General features: G+C 36.2%; 2 protein-coding genes across 2 annotated transcripts; one reads left to right on the top strand and one right to left on the bottom strand.

The window, feature by feature from the left end:
• Window positions 1-2,550: 2,550 nt before the first annotated feature.
• Window positions 2,551-12,387, top strand: TRIADDRAFT_55014 (uncharacterized protein; the record flags this gene model as incomplete). The annotated part of the gene is made up of 23 exons (XM_002111217.1): window positions 2,551-2,612; window positions 6,151-6,277; window positions 6,819-6,970; window positions 7,192-7,314; window positions 7,427-7,479; window positions 7,686-7,800; window positions 7,928-8,039; window positions 8,180-8,258; window positions 8,336-8,462; window positions 8,561-8,673; window positions 8,750-8,844; window positions 8,935-9,033; window positions 9,120-9,165; window positions 9,284-9,459; window positions 9,548-10,652; window positions 10,776-10,818; window positions 10,916-11,045; window positions 11,123-11,208; window positions 11,272-11,494; window positions 11,576-11,656; window positions 11,753-11,968; window positions 12,043-12,105; window positions 12,205-12,387. 23 exons carry the CDS (start codon window positions 2,551-2,553, stop codon window positions 12,385-12,387), a joined length of 3,609 nt encoding a protein of 1,202 aa, XP_002111253.1.
• A 2,009-nt stretch (window positions 12,388-14,396) lies between these two features.
• On the bottom strand, window positions 14,397-15,227 carry TRIADDRAFT_23038 (uncharacterized protein; the record flags this gene model as incomplete). Its single annotated transcript, XM_002110668.1, has 1 exon — window positions 14,397-15,227. The coding sequence occupies one exon, from the start codon at window positions 15,225-15,227 to the stop codon at window positions 14,397-14,399; it is 831 nt and encodes a 276-aa protein (XP_002110704.1).
• Window positions 15,228-19,282: the final 4,055 nt, after the last annotated feature.

The following is a 19,282-nucleotide window of genomic DNA, read 5'->3' as shown; positions in this document are numbered from 1 at the left end:
TAGGAATCCTTGGATTGGAGGGACGCTTTGAAGTTGAATGACTACGTTGTTGTTGACTAGATGTAGTCTACGAGCGTCCCTATGAGAATATGATTATCTCAATGCATGATCATTATCATTAAAGTAGAAGAAATGCGAGACATCAACGCTGATGATCGTGTCCCTATGTACACGTTGAGAAGATTCTCTTTTTTTTTTGGGGGGGGGGGGGAAGATTCTTGTTGTTGAAGTACTGTGTGTCTCAGTGAACCTTTGCCTCCAATATTGTATGAGATGATTCATGATGGAAATATCGACAAAGGAATTGATCCACTCGATTGTGTAAGAGGCAAGGTACAATCAGTACGACATGACGACATTGCATGCGAGAGTAGTGTAGAAATAAGCTAAAGAATCCATTAATAACTGCATTGTTTCTCAACAAGACCTTTAGACCTTGGTTGAGTTGGTCATAAGTGAAATAATGCGCAAAGATACGCAGACGGTTAACTAGTAAGGTTTGATAGGCGCTGCTGAGTGGAATGAAGGATACAAGACATTTTTGAGTGCATTTGAACGGATGAAGACTTACATGAATTGTGAAACGTTGAATTTCATCATTCAATAAAACAATGTTATAAGAAATTTCCTTTCGAAATGCTTTGATTGCGGTCGTTTTTCCACTCATTGCTGCACTCCAGTAGCACCAGACAAGAGGGTTTCAACCAGTCTCGATGTTGCTTCTATCCTAGATTCCTAGTATAGAATATGTTAGAAGGAACAACGGCGGACCAAGTTGGTCGCTCCCCAATACTTTACTGTGACGATGATAAGAATGAATACAAAGTGGCAAGGATGGATCAATTAAGGTGGTCCTTTTCCAATTTGAATACACTATGCCTGATATCGATTGATTTGGATGTCTACTGTTTCAATAACTATAGATCAAATAGTGATTTTTCCATTGGATGATATTCACCAGCCATAAAAAAGCGTCCAAGCAATCAATCAATTGGTTTCTCCCCAAGAGAAGAAAAATTTCCACGCCAACGGATCCACTTGTGGTCTCTCTAGTGGAAAGAGTCCAGACACTTAGTCGGGGGTCCTGGTCTTGTTCCGGTCCGGTCCGGTCCGGTCCTGGAGCTTTCTAGCAATAACAGACTGGATCACGACCGATGATGGACTGTCCCATGGACGAGTCCATTCCGCTACTGAACTATACTGTAGAGCGAGTAGGCTAGCACTAGACCAGCGAGCGCGGTTGGGTACGCTAATTTGAACCGAACTGCTAATTCAATTTCACCAGGAATTTCTGCCTTGGCACAGTATCGTCTGGTGAGAGTGCATTGTACTGTAGCGTACAGTACTGTACTGTAGCAGTCTGCATACTGGAAGTCCTGTTGTACTGTACAGTAGTTGGTGTGGTCCATTTGCGATTTTAGACTCTATTTTTCTGCCCAATAAGATGAATTCGTTACTGAATAACAGGTACAATTAACAAATACATCACAAGCTTTCAGACAAGTTCAAGTATCCGCAATGCAAGGTGCTTGAAAAGCGATATCAAGATGGATGGAGTGCTATCCAATGACAGTAAAGTCAAACTTGGCTACAGTGCCAATTGCCCAGTCAAAACACTGTACAGGACTGTACTGTACACTGTACAACAGAATCGCTGAGTGCAATATGAGTTGAGCACGAAATGATACTGAGCACAGCAGCACTCGACGGACATTGAGGCTTAATAAGATGAATTCGTTACTGAATAACAGGTACAATTAACAAATACATCACAAGCTTTCAGACAAGTTCAAGTATCCGCAATGCAAGGTGCTTGAAAAGCGATATCAAGATGGATGGAGTGCTATCCAATGACAGTAAAGTCAAACTTGGCTACAGTGCCAATTGCCCAGTCAAAACACTGTACAGGACTGTACTGTACACTGTACAACAGAATCGCTGAGTGCAATATGAGTTGAGCACGAAATGATACTGAGCACAGCAGCACTCGACGGACATTGAGGCTTTGGGGGGCCTTTAAACCTACTTCTCTACACTGAGTACAGCACTCGACGGACATTAATTAAGTTAAGGCTTTGGGGGCCTTTATTAGCAGTTGCCTACCAAGAATAACCAATATACAGTACTGCATTAAAGAACCTAAAGTACTTCTCTACACTGAGTACAGTACTCGACGGACATTGAGGCTTTGGGGGCCTTTATTAGTAGCTAGTTGTCTACCAAGAATAACCAATATACTGTACTGCATTAAAGAACCTAAAGTACTTCTCTACACTGAGTACAGCACTCGACAGGCATTGAGGCTTTGGGGGCCTTTATTAGTAGCTAGTTGTCTACCAAGAATAACCAATATACTGTACAGTACAGTACTGCATTAAAGAACCTAAAGTACTTCTCTACACTGAGTACAGCACTCGACGGGCATTGAGGCTTTGGAGGCCTTTATTAGTAGCTAGTTATCTACCAAAAATAACCAATACACTGCATGAAAGAACCTACTTCTCTACACTGTCTATTTGTACTTGGAAACTACAAGTACAGTACTGCAACATGCAGAATATGCCAAATCCAGCTCATTTCCTACTTTTGATTGCTAGCCGATCTCATGGATGGTAAGAATCGGTTTTGCAATTGACCAGCTTTTATCATCAATACTCTGCTGAAGCATCGTGTTTGCCAGGCGAGCATCCAATTTCTACATGCGCAAAGTAGCTCGCGATATATCGAAAAGAACGGATTTGAAATAAACAATAATAGTCAATTGCTTTGCAGCAGTAGATGTATCCATCAATTCATCCAAAACAGATCTTGCAAACTACAGTATGTCCTATATCCTAGATTATACTACAAGTGACTTGTTCGTATGGATATCGAAATTGGACAATATGTACGCGCATAGTATGGAACTAAGCCTATCTCATCTCAATGCACTAGCCAATCAGACGTTGGCAGCTATACGTTCTTTGCAGGTATTACATCACACTACCTCTACAGTATTGACTCTTGAGTCTTAACTATGCTGTCGGCACTTGTGAGGATTCGCTTTCGTATACTGTACTCATTCTCGTCGCTCTTCTCATCTTGCTCCTCAAGAAAAATCGATTTTACTGATCTTGTGTATCTCAACTCTTTGCTAGACCACAAGAAACAACTACACGGTACACAATTATCCATTTTACTTTGATCAACTACAGCTGTGCCTATTCTATTGTACAATATGGTACGTAGAAGAGTATACTGTACAATGCTACTACTGCCGCGTACAACTCATGCTGGTTTACTACACTCATGTCTATCATGTGTACTGTGCAATTAAGCGTGCACTCCTTCTACGAGGCCGCGTATTGATGATGTCATCTGGACACAATTTGCAAATCTAGTGCTGCTGTATTACTTTAAAGGCTTTCCTTTGCAGAGAGTAATCCATCGACTTGAGTACAATACTGCAACTTATCTATTGATACTACTGTACAAGAAAAAATGATTCCCTGTCCAATTTGACGGGTACCAAGGTAGAAGTCAATGTTGACCGTTTTATTCCCACGTTGCCTTAGCTCCCAAGAAAAGGCGATCCCGATGTTTGCAATCCAATGACAGAACACACTCAATAGCATCCTGATGCATTGCTATTCTGCAACAATGTACACAGTCATCAAGTAGCAGTTAAGTCATATCCAGCCTATTTATCCTTGTACAGCATATTCTAATAATTGATTATTAGAATTACTATTGATGACAACTGCAAATGAATTTGGATATCAGATTCCCTGTCCAATTTGACGGGTACCAAGATAGAAGTCAATGTTGACCGTTTTATTCCCACGTTGCCTTAGCTCCCAAAAAAGGCGATCCCGATGTTTGCAATCCAATGACAGAACACACTCAATAGCATCCTGATGCATTGCTATTCTGCAACAATGTACACAGTCATCAAGTAGCAGTTAAGTCATATCCAGCCTATTTATCCTTGTACAGCATATTCTAATAATTGATTATTAGAATTACTATTGATGACAACTGCAAATGAATTTGGATATCAGATTCCCTGTCCAATTTGACGGGTACCAAGATAGAAGTCAATGTTGAGAGCTTTAAGTCATATCCAGCCTATTTATCCTTGTACAGCATATTCTAATAATCAATTATTAGAATTACTATTAATGACAACTGCAAATGAATTTGGATATCAGCTGACGACTTGACCCCGCATCGTATGACATTCAATACAATGCGACGCCTGAGTCATGCCTACCTACCTACAGTACTGTACTACTGCCGATGATTGTGCCACCCACTACAGTACTGTATCGACGCAGTCTATTTTCATTCATTGGAATGGTAGCGTCCGTGTCTGCAGTACTGTACACTATTGCGCAGTAGAAAAAATTGTTCTCTGTCGGCATACTGTAGAGTACAGTCGACCAGAGACCCTTTAAAGAGAACTGTACTGTACTGAGGGTGTCTGACAAGTCTTTCCCACTATTTAAACTTGTATGAAATTCTAATTTCAAGTCCTTTTTAGATAAATTTGCTATCATTTGATTGGAAAGAAGATGCTTGATGCAAATATGCAATTTCAATTTACAGTGTTTGATTGTGCATAGTGACACTTGTGTACTGTACTGTACGTACAGTGTACAGTCATGGACTACAGTACTGTGTACTGTAGTCTATCCGGTCTGGTCCGGTCCGGCCTAGGACTTGAATTTCTCTTTCGTTCACTGATCTACTGTGTCATTATTTTCGATGGCACCCTGAAAACATAGAATTATAGAAGCTAAGTCAGGCCCAAACGAGATAAGTTCTATATTTGGTTGTAGCCTAAGAATTCTATGGGTATATATAAATACTATATACAGGAATTTCAACGGAATACAACTTTGATTTTTTAACCAAGAGGAGACATTGAAAATAATCAGATTGTACTGCACAGTATACACACTGCACTCTACCATAATCCATATGCTGTACTGTACAGTACTGTATTAGTAGCCTGTCTTACGACATGGACCACCCTACAGTATGCAGTATGGACTGTACTGGACGGACACACCGTCGTGTTCTACAATGGACTGAAACGTCACCTTTCAGTCTCATTCCGTACCGTACCCGGTCCGGTCTTGCATCATAGGATGTAAATCGCGCTTGCAGAAAGCGTAACTGACTGACAGACACCAGGATGAGTGGACTTTGGAAGACTGTGACTAGGAAAGAAAGAAAACTAACTGTGACCACAGGCCCCGCTAGCATACAGACGAGTATTACCTGAAAGCAATCGTTGCTCAATTATTGGAAAAAAGTGCCTGCCAAATCCACTCCTTATTCGTCATTATGGCAGTCATGGACGACTACACTCTTTAAGCCTCACACTAGGTGCAAATTCTAGTCGAGTGGATTATAAATCAAATTTCCTTCGGTGAAGAGAATCAACTGGAAGCTGTCGTCGCACTGGACTAGAGTAGACTGTCTCAGTCAAGTTATGAAAAGTAGTGGAGTCAAGAAAATGGTGGATTCATGACTTCGACCCATTCTTCCTCCAACTCTTCACCTTTATTTCACAAATCGTTGTTTGGCCTTCTATTTCTTACGATCATGCTCATTATTAATACCATACGTCATCTATGCCGACGTCAAATATCCAAAATATACTATTACCATGGTCTGCTGTGCGCCAAATATTCAAAGACGGTCCTCTGCATAACAATATTCATTGTATTGCTTTGTAGGTAAGGAAATGTTGTCCATCTCCATCCATGATTCAATCATCATCATCTAACATTACTAAGCCACAACGTCAATAATTCTTGCATTGATTTCCATACCAGTTAACAAGTTGTCCTTTGCAAGTTATTTGCACCACCAAATACACTGACATCACGGTGGAAGCAGCTTCATGTCGCAGGCTGCACCATCATAGTCAATAATATTCAAATGTCGATACGCTTATAAAAAGTGTCATCAACATGCGTCCACTGCACTGTATTGCTACCCGTACAATACCGCCGTCAACCACCTTTTATTAGACTACAGACCATAATTCAATTTCAAAGTGTGTTTGGCCTGTAGAGCAATACAATGATATGATTATTTTACGTGTTATGAGATATGCTTGCACAACAAGAAACAACTTTTTCTTTTTCTTGCTATTAGTTCACCGCTACTCAATCGCCAAACTGTCAGTGCTAATGAACAGGAACGTACCTTCACCACTAATCTAAGCTTGTATAAAGAAAAAGAAGGCACCTTTTCCAAGGATGGTGTTAAATATCCAAAATGGGTAAGAGATACTACTACTGTACACAAATAGCATTCGTCGGTGTAAACAAAACCCCAAGACTTTTCCAGTCAGTTAGCATGGAGTAGAAACACAAAGCCTGATACATCGTTTAAACCTATTACTACATTATAGATTGTATTGATTTGATAAAGTCCGAAGAAATAGTTCATTGTTGTTATTATTAGATACGATGACGACATCAATTTCAAGGTTAATATCTTACCTTAGAATAGTCTACTTGTGCTGCCTAGTCAAATGTTATTGATACTTGTCATCAATGTTGACAGCAAGTATCCATAATATACAGCCGATGTTGCCGTCTGTTAAAGCCTGTCTACAATCGTATCGTGGCAGCATCTGTAGTGATGCAAGCGATTAGAACAAATTAAAAATAGTTACTTTTGTACTTTTGAACATCAGGAGAGAGAGAGATTACTTTAACTTATTACTGATGTATAGAGCTTAGGATAGCTAACCTTATCCACTCACTGTGGAAATTTCTTAAAATGATTGCTATTTTTCCTATGTATTGACCTAAAAGTTTACTGGCAAGCCTGTACTATACATACAAAGATATATCATGGAAATTTATTATGACGATGTCAAGTCGAAACTGTGGACTGAAGAAGAAATGAACAAAAAGACGTTACTTCATTCCTTTTATCTGGTCGATAACATTACAAATTTTAAAAGGTATCTATCCTCTTAACTATTCACTGTATTGACATATATTTTGGACAACTATTCCTATGCGTCAATAAATTATACAATTACAGAAGCGCTTGATAGCTTCCAAAATCTTATTGACAATCATGTAGTAATCTTCACATTTCACATACAAAATTTCTATACTTTCTACCTACCCCTACAATACCTTCAAGCTCTTAACAATGTATTTCTTCCTTTTGATGTAGTTTATCTGGGAAGAAAATAGGCAATTTCTGCTTTAAGGCTAAAGGACATAAAACTTTATTTTCATCATCGATCAATGACTGTATTATAGCTGCACCTACTAACTTTTGGCCGAACCTATCCAGGTAATGAAATCATCGCTTATAAACAATATTTATTCTACTGATTACCACATAGTCATGCTATCTTGAAGTCAATATTCTCTAACTTATATTAACCACCTTTGATATATTTTAGCTTTAACAGTGATAAGAATGTAATTGAAAGGATTATAGAACATAGCAATGCCGGTAAAAATGGTTTAGCAATAAATCTAAGATAGATACTGAAATTAATATCATATACTGTATATACCAGCTAGAGTTAGCATTGCTAATTGTAGTATCGTTGCAGTAATTAACTTGGCAATGGAAAGCATTTTGTACTAAAATGAAATAGGTAGCTTGAGTTAAAATAAATATGGACTATACGAATATTTGTTCTCTCTATTTGAAAGATCTGCTCATTGGGGTACCAGTATTGGCTAGTGGTTTTCAGCAACAGACTGTTCCCGGAAATTATGTCAAGCGAATTTTTTCTGTTTCTGTAGTAATGTCATCCTTCGAGAATAGGTAATCTTAATCAAAATTTGAGGCTGCGCATCCAATAAATTTTAGTTCTTTCTTGGTACAGCAATGGCCAGATACACATGAAATTTTATGACATTATACCATCTATCTTTTATTTTTATCCCTTTAGATTTTTAAAAGAATTACATGAATATCTAGGAAAATTTTATTATAGAGATTTCAACGTTTCCCATAACTTTGGGCTTGCTAGTAGCACGCATATTCAACATATTTACTACTCAGTAAGAACAGCTTATTATCGTCGCGACTACGATTTCTTTTCTATCTTGAATTCTCTAAGATAGATATTGATCAAGTATCAATATACCTTCAAGTTATCAATTGTGTTGATGCTAAAAGTAATTATTTTTATACATTGCAGGAAGCATCGGGTATTTTGGAGTTGCTACCATTACTGTTAACGCACGTAATCGTTTTTCTATACATTGCCTTTTCCGTTGGTAAGACTATTCGACATGAATGAACACATAAATTTTACCCCAAGTATTCATACAAGGACAATTTGACTTTGTTGTAGCAAAAATTGAAATGGTACGATCAAAGTGGGCACTAGCTTTCAGCGCTGTATGTACTATATTTGCCGCTTTGACCATGCCGCTAGGCATTAGCACTTATCTACAATTGGATAGTACTCTTCAGAATCGGTTAGTTCGTTTTACTTATATATTTATTCATCCTTTCTTAATTTACATTCCTATCATGTCGTCCTTATTATATTACCTTTACATTCGGTATGATATAGAGAAATCTATCCGTATATTATCATCATTATTGGCTTAGAGAATATCTTAATCATTACAAAGTCTGTAGTATCTACACCTATGGATTTGGAAGTTCGGGAAAGGATTGCAGAAGGTAGTAATATTGATCACATTAATATACCTCTTCATAATCCCAAATCGTATACAATTTGAAACTTATGCTTTCCTAGGGCTCAGCAAAGAAGGTTGGTCTATTTGGAAAACATTTTTCTTCGAAGTCATTACCTTATTAGCTGGCTATTTTATCAATGTTCCTGCTATTCAGGTTGTATAAGTGACAATCTCATACATGCATCTAGTTTCTGCTCAATATTATTTGTTGACTTGATACTAATGATAGATTATTACCTTCTAGGAATTTTGTGTTTTTGCTTCTGTTGCTGTTATATCAGAGTACTTTCTACAAATGTTTTTTTTCGTCCCTGTCCTTGCTATCGAAATTAGAAGAATTGAGGTAATATTGGATGTGATTATCTCGTATATAACAATTTGTTCATTAAGAAATATTGGAGGTTTCTAAATTGCTAAATTCTGCTTCAGTTGACAGATTTAAATAAGCAAAATATCAGAAAAGAAGATGCTTTAAGTATGTGCAGTAAATCAGACAATAGTAAAGCATTAATATAGTGCAATTCTGCATGACATAATCACTAGTTTTACTTGTATTTTTAAATAATGTGGGTCACTATAAATTGACGTTCCAGGTGAAGGTGAAGTAGAGGAACAGCCCATTAAATCTATTGATGAAACGTTTCAAAGTAAAGGCTCCGATGAAAATTTCATGTCTCCATCATTTACAAGACAAGCTAAAATGCCGAAACGTCTTGCATTTGCCTTTAGTTTTTGGGCAAGAACGCGCATCGTTCAAAGAGTATTACTGGTAATCAATTTTAGCATTTAAGTTAATATATCCCTCTTTTATAATTACTTCTTATTTACCTCCCGATTTTGTTTCTCCTTGCTATCAGCTATGCATGATTGGATACATTTTATATGTAATTACTTACATTGTATTCCCATCAATGGCTCCAAATGGGTCTGGCAATGTACAGAGAGTCAGTGTAGAATCCCCTCACTTTTTTAGTAACATGGAAGTGGAGAGCGAAAGCAGGCTCTTGTGGAAAATTGGCTTGAAAATACAAAGATCAGTTCGAAACATTGTTGCAACGGAATCATCGGAGGCTTCGTCAACTACTTCTCAGCTGCCTTGGGAAGCTTGGTACCGCCTGTTAAGTCTTAATAACTATCATCTGGCTGGTATGCACATTGGGCTATTGTCACCTGTAGTATTAAAACGTGAATATAGTTCGAAACCTGGGCGAATGTCGGTTGATGTAATGAATTTAACAAAACAGGAAGATATATCTGTAATATCGATTGATGGCGTATATTTAGTTTTTGCGGTGCTAATATTATTCATTATAATCTGCTATACATTGACGGTACTCATGAAATACTTATTGCCAACAACTAGAGATATATTATTGTGGTTTATCCGTATGTGCCAGCCTCCTCAGTATCGTACCACTATAGCAGATAATGCCCCCATCATACTTAGAGGCCATGGGCAAGACATAGAATGTTTAGATTCTAATGGTTCCACCCTTGTTACTTCTTGTCTTGAAGGCAAAGTGATTGCGTGGAACGTTATCACTGGTGAACAATATTGCATATTACGAAGGAATGAAATATTGCCTCTACCTCGCCCAAGAATGGACAGACTTCGAAATCATTATGATGATAGCTTATTAGGCATGCCAGTCAGAGGGAACGCTAGAATGTATGGGTACATGCAAGGCGAAATTGCACCAGCTCATTTAGGGATGACTGGAAGTCAGTCAACTTACTTCGGTGATGTAGCTAGGTCTCCGGTTTCACCAATGTACAAAACACATCGGAGATCAAGAAGCGACGAAGTGAATTCACGAACAATAGTAGAAAGTACCTTCGCAACCAGTATGCGCCCAGTTAGTGTTGCTCAACGTTTAGAAGAGAATTTTGGCAAGGGTACAATACGACAGCGACGTTCAGATTTATCAGTTTTACCAGATGGACAGCCCTTGTCCAGCGTCGGTAATACTATAACCAGTGAACCATAGTAAAATTTTAGAAATTCGTGTAGTTTTGTTAGGGCTATTTTATGAGAAACAGTTTACAATTATAATTATTATTATACATTAATTTTAATTTATCTAGACGGATATGTATCTAGCAAAAATATTCTTAAGGAGCACGAAAGGTAAGCGAGATTAATTACATTTATTTGTTGTATTATGCTAATACAAAATGAGTTGTGCCTTATCATTTTGACACTTGTTAAACCTTACACATTACAGCTACAATAAAAGATCTCTAGCAGAAAATTATTTCCAAAATCTTTACGATTCTTCATCTAATGCCGCAATTTGGTGCCTTTTATGCCATGATAATATTATAATAATCGGTTGCTGTGATGGGAGTGTTGAGGTATTGCATAAGAAATGATTAAGGTAAATTATCATGATTAACTCAGTAGAAATCAAGTATGTATTTTTTATATTAAGGTTTGGGATATCCAGTCCAATTATCGGTTATGTTGCTACAGAGGATGTTCTTCTGGCGTAACATGCTTATCGGCCATTAAAAACAGGTAAGAAAGGTTTTTTTGTAATGGTTATGAAATCATTTTAATACTAATTTATGCAAATTATAGAATCTTTGTGGGACGTTCTTACGGAAGAATAGATATATTACAAATATCTACTTTTAAACCTTATGGTGGTTCCAGTAATAATTATGGAAATGATAACCCTCAGCTGCCACAATTAGCCAGTATAAATCTATTGTGTACGAAGAAATGGCATCACGAGACGTTAAATACAATAAAAATAGCAAAAGAGTTCGCCATCACTGCTAGCCAAGATAAAACTATAAAAGTAAGTCAGGACGATATTAAATATCAAGTGAACGCTATTAGAATGTTATAAACAACTAACATATCATGGATTACTTTCAAGGTTATGCGTTTGAGTGACTATGGTTGTACATACACTTTGCATGGCCATTCTGATAGTGTTTCATGTCTCAATGTTGATTTAGTAAGCAAGCATCGTTTATTTAATGATATAAGGATCATAATAACGTGACCATAACTGAATATAATGTGATGTTTTTTTGTATTAACTTTATGTTAGAGTGCTGGTTTCTTTTGTGTTAGCGGATCTGCTGATTGTAGTTTGAGAGTCTGGGATCTAAGCAATGGTAGTTGTGTGCATCACCTAAGTGAGGAACACACGACTGCAATTACAGTGCTAGAATGTAATCATAAATATGCGGTGAGCATTAGCATTGACAATGTACTCTGCATATGGAAGTATCGTGCCGGTGTTTGTATACATCGTATTGTACAGGTATGACAATGGTCAAGAATTAACTTAGCTTAGAAGATATTAAACTTTGAAGTCAATTTGCTTTATTTCTGTAGTCAAACAACATTATTGGTGGTATTGCCCTCTTATCGAGTGCATTAATGGTTACTGGTAGTCAGGTACACTTTCAATTTATTAATACGATGATTATTTGCCCACGTTGATAGTTATATTTGATGGCTAAAGCCTCGGTGGTATTATTCTTGTCTTATAAATAGGGTTGTATAGTAGTCTGGAACGTTAGAAGTGGTCGTGTAATGCGAACCATTACACTTGGAGAATATGATTGCTCGAACTTTGTCAGTCATATGCAAAAGATCGACAATACAACAGTAGCATGTAGTTATGGAAATGAAATGTACATTATTAGTTTCTCTTCAGTTGTAGAGAAGAAAGATTAAAACAACGTATAAAATTTCATCGTTACTGTACTGAAATAATACCATTACTTGCCAGTAGAATCTATCGTGTACATTGACTATATTGTATGTATTATACTGTATTATTCGACAACGCAAATGCGGTATATCCCTCCTTTTATACTGTATTAATTCGCTACGCTGTAATCACATTCATGCATCGAATCTCAGTACTCTTGTAAGTACTGTATTATAAAATCGTTTTTAAATTGTCTTTAGTTGGCTTGTACTGTACACTTGGTCTAATACTGATTAACTGCACACCAATGTAACAGTACAATATTTATTAAATAGTCGTCTAGTTTTTCGTCTTACTCCTTGTCGTCCGATTTTGTTGCATATAAGTAATATATAATTGGCAAAAATCTCTTTAACAAACTCATAAATTTTTGTATATTATGATATTACTGGCATATTTATGCAAGAAAAATTTTTTCTAAATATTGAATATGGAGTACGAGCATGTAATTTGTTTTATTATTAACAATAAATCCGCGAAAGCTTTCATATTAAAAGGTGTGTATACAGTACAAGTGGCATGCACTGTATAGGCTAGTGTGCATCTTATTATCAATATACTGTTATATCATGGACTACTAACTAGATGCACCTACTCGTATACGGTCTATTAGTAGTCTACGTAATATATAATTGATCTAAGAACGTTGAAATATAGAATCAGAACATACTTATTTAAACTATTTGATAAATTATCACTATATTCTTATTGAGACTAGCACTTCAAGAACCAGCAAATATATCGCAATGGAATTTTATCAGATAAAATTAACCAAGTATTTCGTAATTTTTTGCTATTTACGGAATGCAGTACTTGCATTCCTAATGGTTTTGTACGAGACCGATTTCTTAAGGGCATTATAAACTTTTGAGCGAAAATCCGATGAAACAAGCCATTTTAACATGATGTTATAACTGCTTAGAAGTAGCTATTTCTTGCCATTTATATCTACAGGCAAAACGGCCTATTTCATAATTTAGCTATCTTGATATGGTCTATTCTTGCACATTTGTACAGAAGCTATAGCTTCGCACTCTTTGATTATGCGATATCATTGTGATTTGTTTGAACGTTTTAATGGTAGGAAAAGTATAATGTTCTAGTATAGTTGCATACAGTACTGTCGACGACTTCTGTGAAAATATTGCTAATGAAAGTTCCTCAAATTTGGTGTTTACGCCCTTAATACTTACTAACGAAGTAAGAAGTCGATTTCACTCTTTATCCATATAATGTCTTTTGGTTGGATAATAATATACCATAGTAGATTAATTAATTTTAATGACATAATTATCAGCATGTTTCTTTCCGTAATGTCACAGTCATTTCGTCACTTTGATCATTATAACTTGTGTTATGTATTATTATTATGTTCGATATTAATAGTAGAATAATTAAAATAAAATTGCAGACACATAATGTCGAATGTATTTTTATTGATTGATTTGCAACGTTCACAACACTGCTCATAGTATGTAGTATAATCAAGTGATTATTCCACTAGACAGAGTTAACACATACTGTACTGCAAATAAATACTTTTATACGTATATACGTGTATAATGAATCTGCAGCTTAAGTTTTTGGTAGACGAATACACGAGAATACATATTTACTACCAATTTCTACAGCTGTATAGACGAGTAAGTTTAAAGTATAAAGGATTGATAAAGTTGCATTAATGGAATGATAAAATGACGATGAGACAGAAAATAAGTTATATAGAGTATTAGCCTACCATTGGAAGGCAAGAAAAGCTACGTGTAATGCACGATAGCTCGTAAAACTGGATATAAAGTAGATTACCACTTGAATAACGATCGACCACCAATTGATTGATTAATCAGTGATGTGAGAACGAAGTAGGATACCCTAGAAACTACCAGTCACAATGTGAATAGATAATTTACGCAAATGAAAATAAAACTTTTACAAGATACAATGTTGGCCATATGAATATAATACAAATGAATCACCAATCACTTCCTTCAACCCAGGGATTTTCAGTAATAAATGCTTCAAGCACATCTTTCATCGATAAATTCGATATCAATTGTGAGGGGACTAATTCACTCCGAGTTACTGGATCGAAATGACCAACTCTTAGTAAATGTTCTTCTATATCTTTACGATCGTATGTAATGCCACTAGGGGTAATCACCGGATCCTTCATTAAATCGAAACTGATTTTACCGCACAGATAGTCTGGCACCTCTCGTTTCTGATGTTTTTCATCTACTTTACGAAAGATATTTTCCAATTGATCGGAATAACTATCGTACATCTTGTTTACATCAGCTACAGCGACAGAATCATCCGATTTGCAATTTTTAATCTTTCTTTCTTTATCATCGAACATTAATTTTTTTAAATAGGCATATAAATCACTTTGTGCTCGGATGCGTTTCTGCTCTAATTCATTCCAACGCTTCCGTTTAGCCATTCTTAGAATATTGGTGATATCATCACCGACATTAAATTTCTGTTGGCGTGCTAATTGGAAAGCTTTTTTCAATGCGTTGACCGCTTCATCATATTTACCCTGTTCATATAAAGCTTGTCCCAAAAAGTAGTAGCCTTTAACACAACTAGCATCGATCTCAATAGCACGTCGACTATCGCTAGCGACATTATCATATTTTTTAAGTTTGAGGTAACACAACGCTCTGTTATTATAATAAGTTGGTACGCTAGCATTTTTCTTGATAGCATTGGTATAGCATTCGATGGCTTGAGGGAATTGCTTATTATGAAAGTACATATTACCTTGACGTTTAAAATCTTCATCGCTTGTCGTTGCCATTTTTCTTGGTGTTGATTTGAAGATACGGGTGCACTTTCAGCTTCCAATGCAGTCTTAAAATAAGAATAATTTTCTTTCAATCCTACCTGATTTGGCTTGATGATATTATTTCCAACTGATTGCTAGATCTTACGATTTTATCGTCTTGATTATTTACTCGTATGTAGTCTATATGGTTCTACAACAGTACAGTATAACCGCAAAGCCCATTAAATTGACCTTCTATAACATCAACAGCGGAATGTTTCCAGTAAATTCTACCCAAATTGACGACGATACAATAGTAAGTAGCTTTGATTTTCAATCCTCCATTAACATTTAATTGGTGCTACTACTACTCGTTGGACAGCTACACTTCTACTTTGCTTACTACCCACTTAATTGCAGAGATAGCCACAGTCTAGGATTTCTAACTGCTTTCGATGCCAATCATGTTCAATCTCTTTCACACTGTCACTTTTCAGTCTCTTTTTTTTTTGCTTTCAGTCAATCCAAGAAAAGTCCTTTCGATCTTCTCAACAACAAGATCACCAGGAGACTCCTATACACTATATGGTACAATGGTTGATTTGGCCAAATACCGACTACAAGAAAGGGAAAGGATTCTTTTCCTGTCGACGATCTGTCATATAGAACAACTTCGTGCTTGAAAAAGCGTCGAAAAGTAGAGGCAGTTGGTCGAAGTAATCTTGTCTACGTGCATCAGTATTCACTATATAGCAATGGACTGTATGCTACACGAGATAGTCGCTCTAATCCGGTACGCTGCGTGTTATGTTGCCCTGCCTACGTGATCATATTGTGCCTATTCGCCTTTATACACTTTGTCAAGTCTAATACTGTACCTCACAAAATGGCCTGTTTTTGCTGGAAAAATACTACTAGATTTGCATTTAGCAACTCCTGTCCTTTATAGCAGTTTTATACGGAGACTTTACATCACAAAATGGCCTGCTTTTGCTAGAAAAGGACTACTGGATTTGCATTTAGCAACTCCTGTCCTTTATAGCAGCTTTATACAGATACTTTACATCACAAAATGGCCTGCTTTTGCTAGAAAAGGACTACTGGATTTGCATTTAGCAACCCCTGTCCTTTATAGCAGTTTTATACAGATACTTTACATCACAAAATGGCCTGCTTTTACTGGAAAAGGACTACTAGATTGGCATTCAGCAATCCCTGTCCTTTACAGCAGTTCATACAGATACTTTACATCACAAAATGACCCGCTTACTAGAAAGGGACTACTGTATTTGCATTTAGCAGGCCCTGTCCTTTATGACAGTTTTATACGCATACTTTACATCACATTAGCAGGCCCTATCCTTTATGGCAGTTTCATGATATGTATATGCATTATATCAATCAAATATGGGTGTATATGTTATGGTCAATCCTAGGATTGTCTTTACAATTTTGGAGATTAAAACTAAATCTAACCAAACCTCCGTTAGTCCATTCTAGTACAGATACTTTACCTCACAAAATGATATGCTTGCTGGAAAAGGACTGCTGTACTGTACTTTGCATTTAGCAGGACCTGTCCTTTATGACAATTTCATGATATGTATGTGCATTATATCAATCAATTATGGGTGTATATAGTATGGTCAATCCTAGGATTATCTTTACTATGCTATTTTTTGGATTAAAACTAAACCTAACCAATCCTCAGCTAGTCCATCCTAGTACAGATACTCTACCTTTAGACTGCTAGATAAGGTGTTATGCACTGTTATGGTCAAACCTAGGATTGTCTGTACTATTTTGGGGGGATTAAAACTAAACCTTACTATTCGCCACCAGCCCCTAACCCCAACAAAATACAGTACGAGATATGTCCAATCTTGTAGAGAAACGACGAGTAAAAGATATGCTAACGATCAACTTAACCATCATTACAGAGCTTTCGATGATTGTAATTCATTTCTACCGACATGGCTTTAATACTTTTAAGCTTGCTACTACTGATACATCCATAATTTAATACAGAATCGATAACGGATCACTATAGTATACTCGGAAATCATGGGTTATTCGTAAATTGTAAAGCACAATCGTTTACGTTATACCAACTTTTACCTACAGTACATGATATATGATCGATCACTATACCATGGACTATAGTCACCATCACTTGCGATTCCCAAACTGTAATAAAGGAGAATAGTTTATATTGTGCCGACTTTATCAAATCATTGTATAGTAATAATTAATTCATATCCGATATCATCCACCTCTACAATAATAATTGGTTCATGGCTAGTTCAAATTTAATATAATACAATACTATGCAGTAATATTATGTAAATAACAGAAAAGATCGAATCTACAACTATCCACTATACGCGTAATCACTCGAAATGACCCAATCCCAAGAGGTGCATCGATGAAGAAATGCATACTGACCGATAAGCTTTTATCTCCACAGTACAGTATATCATGCACGGATAATATTACATCATGAATTGATGCTATGAGCAAAAAGATATATCCTATTAACGCGTATACGCTCACATATAGTTTTGCGTAGTGCTGACATTTATATCCGTTCAACTAATCTGCAGCTTTCCTTTCTGATGTTTGCATTAAATGATAACAGAACAGCAACTGCTTCACAAGCCGCAAATAGACCTAGCAGTGCAAGAAATACTCTTTTAACTTGATATAAAAATAAACATCCCGATAGCGTACAGTGATAATAGAATAGGACCTATTTAATAAGCTGTAAAGAAACAGTGCAAGAAATACTCCTTTAACTTAATATATAAGTGGACATTGCGATAGCGTACAGCTTAGTAACAGTTATATCAGAAAAATTATATTACGTTATTTTAACGTAAATTAAAAGCAAACCGGCTTGTAAGAATACCCTTACAACACAGGAAAAAAGCATTAGACAAGGAATGATTACATTTTTTGACCAGTTATCCTCTTAGCCATTACTTTTATATGAGTTAAATCGCAAAAGGGTTTGTTCTGAGTATGCTTACAACAGCATAAAAAGCGTTTACCGGTCTTTTCCACCGTAAACTTGATTGGTTTAAAGCTGGTGCCCTTGTGTTTACCATCACAAAATGGCTAGATTAGAAAATAGAATTATCCGTGTAAACATCACAAGAGATGATAATCAGTAAGGCATTCCATAATGCACTTTTAATCTATTTTAGTATTATATTGCGATCTAACGTACAGTAGTACATTCATAATACATTCAACATCATCGGGTATACTACAGACATACTAAAGACTTCATTAAAACTAGCTTTCCAAATAATTGCTAACATGTCCAAAACCATCTATATTTATACATTTAAGCTAGATCTTCCTAAAGTCTAAGATAAAGACAATGAACGATTTATACCTGCTTCGTACTCCGTCCACATACGCACCAGAAGTAATTTTTACCTTCTTCCAGCAAAACCCTTTTTGGTATTAATGAAGCGGAAATTACTTCAGTTGAATTTAAGCGGCATAACCGATGAGAAATCTGTCAAGAACATCAAGGTAAGCGTAAGTGTGAATAACGAATGCCTTAATTTCCTTTACTTCTTGTATCAGAAAATAGCGTCATTATTAATTGCAAATATGTCTCATTAACTATCCAATAGGCTAATATTATCAAATCAACAAAATCATTTGATAAAGTTGTCATTTCATATTGCTGTTGAGCCATCACATGTATGTTTGCCGACAGCTACAGTAATTTGGTCATAATTGCGATTTTAAACCTATTAATCCACTAATTGATATACGTGTAAGGTAGACGTTTATTTACAGCCGCGTCAGAAAGATCTTAAAATAAATATAAATAAGATAGAAAAAATATATTGCGCAACATGTAATGATATTATTAGTCAATATGCATATACAGTACACACAGCTCTATCCATGGTATATTACAATACAAGTATCGATGACGGTAATTATTTATTTCTGTGCACGCAGGTTCACTCAGTGGAAATAATATTACCATCCTAACCGGAGATTGGTAATACTTGCCACGTTATACTATCAGCAAATGACAATCGACGATAAGTTGATAATTTTAA

Source organism: Trichoplax adhaerens, genomic scaffold (genome assembly GCF_000150275.1).
Source record: "Trichoplax adhaerens TRIADscaffold_3 genomic scaffold, whole genome shotgun sequence".
Taxonomy (NCBI): Eukaryota; Metazoa; Placozoa; class Uniplacotomia; order Trichoplacea; family Trichoplacidae; genus Trichoplax; species Trichoplax adhaerens.
Note: the sequence above shows the minus strand (reverse complement) of the source record. Positions and strands in the feature narration are given on the sequence as shown.